General features: G+C 42.1%; 1 protein-coding gene and 1 long non-coding RNA gene across 3 annotated transcripts; one reads left to right on the plus strand and one right to left on the minus strand.

Moving 5' to 3' along the window:
• Window positions 1–25: 25 nt before the first annotated feature.
• On the minus strand, window positions 26–5,882 carry Gasp (Chitin binding Peritrophin-A domain-containing protein Gasp). 2 transcript variants are annotated; one of them, XM_069055151.1, is made up of 5 exons: window positions 5,721–5,882; window positions 1,914–2,123; window positions 1,675–1,863; window positions 1,409–1,619; window positions 26–333 (listed from the first exon to the last, which is right to left on the minus strand). In XM_069055151.1, the coding sequence occupies exons 1-5, from the start codon at window positions 5,767–5,769 to the stop codon at window positions 279–281; spliced, it is 714 nt and encodes a 237-aa protein (XP_068911252.1). In that variant the 5' UTR covers window positions 5,770–5,882; the 3' UTR covers window positions 26–278. The 2 variants fall into 2 exon arrangements, with proteins under 2 accessions (XP_068911252.1, XP_068911251.1); XM_069055150.1 differs by lacking the exon at window positions 26–333 and adding an exon at window positions 746–1,170.
• On the plus strand, window positions 2,123–6,594 carry LOC138136080 (uncharacterized). The gene is made up of 3 exons (XR_011161158.1): window positions 2,123–2,257; window positions 5,840–6,083; window positions 6,143–6,594. It is a non-coding gene; the product is annotated as an uncharacterized lncRNA (long non-coding RNA).
• Window positions 6,595–7,302: the final 708 nt, after the last annotated feature.

Consider the following 7,302-nt stretch of genomic DNA (forward strand, 5'->3'; position numbering starts at 1 on the left):
TTACACCCCCAAGACAAATCCACACTCTTGTTTATAATTTATTGATCTCTTACAACATACATAATACTTGTCACTGAAACTAGTAAAAAAACAATATCAAACAAAAAATCAACGACTAAGATTATGCAGCGGAATTTGATGGTGCTTTTAACGTCATCTACTTCACACACGCACTCGCATTCACTGGACATCTACTTGACTGATAACCGATGGGCTCGATGATTACGATGAGACTTACACTAATGAGTTCTGTACAGGCCGTTCGAAAGCCAGCTCCTCTAGTACCCTAATTTTTTCAGAGCCTTTAAGTCTACATCTTTGTAGTAGTCTTCGCTGTAGAAAAAAATACATTAGTGAGGTGGCAAGTCATGGTAGAAATATTTTCTGGATTTGAACAAGTCTACGCTTCGTCACACATTTTCACCACTTCTTTGGCAGCTTTCCACAAGCGCAAAAAGTTGAGTGTGACTTTTTATTTTAATTGACAGTTTTGTTCCAGACGGTATTTTACCAAGAGATTCGTACAGGGGGAGGGGCTCGAGAAAGTAAGTCCCTAAGCCGACTAAAATTATATTGTGGTTAAGTCTGAAATCGTACCAGTGTTAAGGTAATGGTATTGTGAGTAGTGTTATGTCTAACAGGTGTTAGCCTCAGCCGCCCTAGACCTTGAGACCTAGGTAGTGTGAGTGAGTGTCCTTACCAGAGATTCGAGATTTTGGGAGACTTGAAAATAAAAACAAGGGGCTAAAAAACAGTTTTTTTATTTATAAAAATTATGTTGTATTTTTGTACCGTGTAGAAATTAAGAACATGTCGCAAGAACAAATTTTGCAATTAATTTACTTTTAAATTAAGCTATTATAACATAGGAACAGAAAGTCAATCGGTTAAATAGATACCCGATTCGCTAAGGTAAATCTATCTAAATTAAATAATACAGAGTGAGTATCTCGGTCATCCGAATGACGGTCTGTCATTAGATTGAGGTTACGGGTGATGAGGTTTATGGATTAATTATCGGCGGGTTCTGGGGCGTTGCGCGACGCGGGGGCCGGCCTGGGCTTGCTCTTGCCGGCTGTGACCGATCTGGAAGATCCGCTGCTATGGAGCCCCGCCAAAAGTTCGCTCTTGCGGATGCTCTTCAAGTCCAAATCGCCGTAGTAGTCCTCGCTGTGAACCCCCAGTCAAGTGGCATTAGCCTGAATTGCACAGGAAGGGGACAGGCGAAGCAAGGACAAATACTCAAAGACTAAGGAATCAGCGTACGGTCGCAAATAAATTCGATTTTAAACTCTCGTGGACGAGACTCGGGAGAATGAGTGTGTAAAGACGCATGCAGAAAGCAGAAGGTGTTTAGCGAAAGCGAGCCACTCTGCGTTAGTGGAAGGTGAAGCTAGTCGACACTTACCATCCGGGAACGTCTTCTGGATCTTCACAGTTGCCGGTGCCGTCAGCGTCGCCGATCTTGAAGACCGTGCCGATGGGGCAACCGTACTCGCGAGCTGTTCCCTCCAGGCAGATGTAGTATTTGCGGCAGTCGTCGGGATGGGCATGGCGGGAGAACGATCCAGAGTTGCTCACTTCTCCGGGGGCGGGACAGGAGAAGCCTCCGGCGACTTCTGCAAAAGAACGAGCGAGCGTCACTCCCTTTCTAACTCGGATTCGAAAAATTACCTTCGTTCTTGCATTCTGGGACTTGATCGGCCCACATGCAGACGCGCGCCTCGCGGTCGTAGGCCAGTCCGGGGGAGCACTGGTACCTGGAGGCTTCACCGTTCCAACAGTTCCAGAAGACGTCGCATTTACCCTCGTCGGCGAAGATGCCGTACAGGCGCTCGCAGTGAGTGGAGGAGATCGGTGGCTCTGCAACGGACACGTCAAGCTCCCCACATCGAGACTCACCGGGGACTTACCGAGCTGCGTCCTGTCGCCGCAGTCCACGTTGTGGATGTAGTCGCAGTTCTCGGTGAGGAATTTGGGGTCGCTGGCGTCGAAGGCGAGCCCGTTCCCGCAAGTCTTCAGCTCGGCGACGTTGTTGTCGCACTTCCAGTATTTGTCGCAGGAGCTGTGGTGTGGGTAGAAGCCGAAATCATCGGGACATTTGAAGTTCTCTTGGGCGAAGGCTGCAAAACGAATCTGTTGCAGATCGGCCAGGAACGGTGACATTTTCGGTGACCCGTCGACATTTCGGGCACTCACGCGTACGCAACAAAAATGGAAAGTGGAATCCTGTAATTGCAGCGCCCGGAGAGGAAAGGTAATGTGAGCAGCTTGTTGCGCCACGAAGGCGGTCGGGTCGAAAGCACTGCAGGTTTTTTCGCGCTTGGTTCCCCGACTTGCGCGAATTTGAAAAGTGTTCCACATCGCGGTCTTTCACCCAGGCCGCATGCAAATTCACCACGCCTAGAGTCTTGTTGCATTGTGCATTCGCGACGAGTTTCGCTCCCAGGGTTGCCCCGGGAGCGTCCTCGATGCATCGCTCGCATGTGGAACACCTCGACAATTCTCTACAAGACGTTCCGCTTGCCCACACCGAAATCCGAAAGATTCTCGAATCTCGATGTTCAACTCGTCCCAACGCAAAGGTTAAGGTCGCTTCACATATTTTGTAGCGCGGGTAAATGGCGCGTCAAGCGACGATTAGCCGCTCCACTGAAGCTCACCGATTGACAGTTACTTTCTACGATTCTCTTTTTTGAAGGTCGCCGAAAAATTGACGGATTGTGGTCGATATGTCGCCAGAGAAAGTCTTTGAATTCCGCAAGTATGAATGCTTACGCATTTTATTATGACACCATTATATAATGTGTTATTTACAATTTGATTATGTATGCGTACGGCTGTAATGTGTACCGCACAATAATTCAGAAAGTGTGTGTTGCAGCTCCGTCTTGTTTCGTAACGGAATTGCATCCGAGTGGGCGGTTTTGGGATGGTTTCTCGAACAATGCTTCTCGATTTTGAGATAAGGTCAGCCGGCTAACCGTTATTAATTAATTCGAATTATCTCATATCGGTACAGTTCCTGTTTTTCTAAATGCAGACACATATTGTGAAAGTGCATGACGCAATTCTGGGTGAGATACATTTTAAACTTGCGGTGACAGATCGAATTCTGCTCGGATCTAGCACCACCCCACAACTTTTTTGTTTTTCTTTACATAACAATCACTCGGTAATGGTGTTAAACACTCGAGGTTCTTGCCCAAATGACATAACTTTATAGATGTCCGATTAGAAAAAAGGCGTAAGCCGTAAAAGAAAGTAAAATAGGCACGCGACGTAAGTGTAGGAAGTGAGAAATTAATTTTGCATTTGAAAAGGTTTTTCTACTGACTGGAATCTAGTTATACATAAACACGGACATAACCGACATGGGTGTGACACAAAACAATGTTGTTTACTCAGCTTTGGAAGGTAACAGTCGCGTCTGAACTTAATTCAGACGGATGTCGCTCCACTTAGACAAATCAACAAATTTCAAATTTGTCACGTTTAATTGACATAACTGACCGAGGAATGACATAAAAACGTTTGTTTGTTCAAAATAATGTTGTTTACTCAACATTGGAAGACAGGTGTTGCGTCTGAGCTTAATTTGAACGATGTTACTCCACCTTGACAGGTCAATAAATTTCAAATATGTAACGATTACTAAATCAAAACTGACTTAGATACAACATAAAAGCGTTTGTTGGGTCAAAATGTTGTTTGTTGTTTAGTTAGCCTTGGAAGATATAAGTCGTATCTGAGCTTAATACAGACGGTTGTCGCTCCATTTTGAGAGACATCAAATTTCAAATTTATGACGTTTAACTGACATAATTGATTTGAATTTGTCATGAGACGTTTGTTTATTTGTTCAGTTTTGGAACGTAGGAGTCGCATCTGAGCTTAATTCGGACGGATGTTGCTCCGCTTTGACAGATAAACAAATTTCAAATTTATAACCTTAACCAAAACATAACTGACTTTGATGCGACATAAAAACGTTTGTTTGGTCAAAATATTGTTCGTTATTTACTTAGCCTTGGACGATACAAGTCGCGTCTGAGCTTAATTCGGACTGTTCTCGCTCCACTTTGACACAAATTTCAAATTTGTAACGTTAATTGACATAACCGACTTGGACGTGACATAAAAGCGTTTGCTTGCCCAAAACGTTTTTATTCTTTGCTCAGCTTTGGAAGTCAGGACTCGCGTCTGAGCTTAATTCGGACGCAACTTGAAATTTACGACGTGGATTATGATTATTTAGATCTGCTCCTTTCTGTTAGAAATGCGTATCATGCACTGCTTATTACGGTTGTCACGTGCTCGCCTCCGCAAAAAGTTTGCGGTAGAAATTTCCAGAAAAAATCTATCTCGGTTAAATTGGTAAAAAAGCGAAAAAGAGAGTACCGGATCGATTCTTCATTGAGCGAATCGAAAGCAATCGAAAGTGGTGTTGTCAATAATCCGATCACGACTGACAAATTGAATGTCTTAGTGTCAAAGAAAAAAGATTCAAATCGGATTTGTCTCTTTCGTTGTGTGTCGAAAAATAAATGTGGGTCGTCAACACAATTATTAACATTCTTGTAATTGGGACTAATTTTTTCAGATAATTAGTCATTTGGAAACAAATAATAAACTTGAAATGTAACAGCCTTCAGCGAAACGTCGCTCTAACCTACATTTTCATTTGGTGTGTAATTGAAAGTTTATAAATTATTTATTCAGTAATTAATTCAGTTCTTCGAATGTTGGCAAAGAAAACCGGCTGGATAGTTTCTCAACAAAATTAAAACGAGCGACAAGATTTTCCAAGAATGCGCACACACTCTGAACTATTTATTTATAGAAGACAATAATCTTATGCAGAAATGTATTGCAAAATATTCTTCGTAGTAGTTGAAGGTTGACTGGTACGGTTTTTAATTTGTAAAAGTGTTCAATTTACTCGATTTCCTGAATCATGAAATGTCATTACCTTACACTCGAGTCATGCTGCATTGTAATAGCTGCATATTATTTATTGTTTTTTTTTTACATCTCGATGCATTTGAAATTCGTCAAAACATTTTATGTAACATTTTCACAGTTACATATTGTTTACGTTACAATTTTGTGGTAATTCTACAATTGGAAGCTTTCGGAACGATCCGAAGTAATTGAAATCATCGCAACAACATTAATTATTGCTATTAGCTGTGGTTATCGCTGTAAATGAATACATTCACAATAAGTTTCTCAACCTACTTGCTCAGTTATTTCACGGTTGAGAAAAACTGGCGGAGCGCAGCTTTACGGTGGACAATTGCGTTATCGGCGACTTTTAATTAAATTAATTCGACAAAATTTAACAGCAGGAACTGGAAGCGTCTTATGCAATCGCATTTTGTCTTGTTCAAACGAACCAATTGAAGCGAGCGGTCAGTATTGGCGTCGTTAAATTCAACCATCTGTCTCATTTCGTCAAGAAAGCTGCGTAAGTGTACTTATGTGTCACAATGCATCGTATAAATCATGTTAGTGGAATTTTGCATTTCACAAAGCGTTTAGAAATTTCTCGTTTGAAAGTCGAATCTAGCAATGTGTTACACTTTTCCGAAAATCTGTCGTGTCGGCAACGATTGACGGGTCACTCTTAAAAAAGCGCGGAATTTGTACTTTTGTCACTCGATAACGCACGATTGTCACAGCGTAAATCCATAATTCCTAAATGCACTAGTACGTACCATAATGGGTGAGTGCACTGAGCACCAACAAACACGCGTAGGACTTCATCTTTGTTCACTTAAGTATGTATTACTGTCTTTCCGCAGGAGGTCTGCTTACTTTATACCTGGTGTTGCAGGACCCCCCGCTTGCTGGTCCTGCTGGTAGCTCTTTCCACAGTCCGTCCGACTAACACCGCTATTGCTTTCCAATGCACGCCACTGACGAAGCCGGCAACGTGGTCGAGACACCACCAAAACATGTTCCACATACCAAATCGCCATGATGCATTTTTTATCAAAAATATTGTCTTCCAGCGATATTTCCGATTGTTGTGAGAAAGTCGGAGAAATTCGATCCAGCATCGTACGATCACGTTCTAGGTAAATAAGTGACATATGACCGATGGATTTCCACACCTGAATACATTCACACTTGACAGATTGATAATAAAATAACCAGACGAAGCAAGCTACGACACAGTCTTCCGTGACACAGCCTCACAAAATACCGCCCGGTGACTCATCCAAATTAATAATTTTTTATTTTCGAACTGGGAACGCCGCCGCCTCACTTTCAACAATTTGCTTTGTTTGCGAAGTAATAAAATATATTATCCAGCACCGCCATAATTTTTTACCGGTCCGAAACCCAGCAGGAGCTCGACTGGCGCAATTTAATTATTTTTGTCTGATTGGACTGAACTGAACAAGACGGAAAACGAGAAAAGTTGGCGTTCTCGGTGTGAAATATATCCTTAAGAGAAAGTTACTTTTATTTTTTATTTCTTTGTTGTTTTAATATAATAATTCAATGTCAAATAAAGATGTCCAGTAATAGTTTCTGTTTACAAACATAATATACGAGACTCTTGGACCATTTGGATTAAGCGAAGAGATTTCTTTTTCTCTCGGTCCTAATTTGTTTGTCTTTCTCATTCCGACTCGTTTACTTCGCGCAAGTTTTGATCTACGAACCCACCAAACATAAATCAAATTTACGAGTTTTTTCTTTCAAATTTTTTCTTCTCTACTGATCAAGTGATTAATTCTGACGAAGAGCGATATTGAAAATTGTCATTTAGGGACCTGGCTTATAAGGGAACGAGCGTAAAAAGTGGATCAAGTACATGCAGACCAAGCCTCATTGACATTGCCTTTAGTCAAACCAATCAACTTGCAATTTACAAGATATTGTACACATCGCCAGTTGAGGACGTTATTGTTTAAAAACATTCACTCAACGAGAGGTGACGGTGTCACGCCAAAACCCCCCCAATTAGCCCCAACTCTATAGGTATTGTTCGAGTTGTGTAAAAATTTGTATTGGTTCAAGTCGGAGTGGATGTTTGTGTTCAATTTCCTTGTATGAGTAAGGAAAGATCACATAAATGCGACACCACACCCAAACGCAGACCACCTTGATCCGATTCCTTCGAGAATTCCGCGGTCATTTCTTGGCGACACTCCACTTCCCCAACAACCCTCCTCCTTCAGTGGTCGTTGAAAACGCGACAGCTCGATGAAAATTCATGAAAACGAAGGACTTTTCCTCTTGAGGTGACATTGAGGGACAGACATTGACCGCAGATATGGACTGCGA

The sequence above is a fragment of the Tenebrio molitor genome, chromosome 7 (genome assembly GCF_963966145.1).
Source record: "Tenebrio molitor chromosome 7, icTenMoli1.1, whole genome shotgun sequence".
Taxonomy (NCBI): Eukaryota; Metazoa; Arthropoda; class Insecta; order Coleoptera; family Tenebrionidae; genus Tenebrio; species Tenebrio molitor.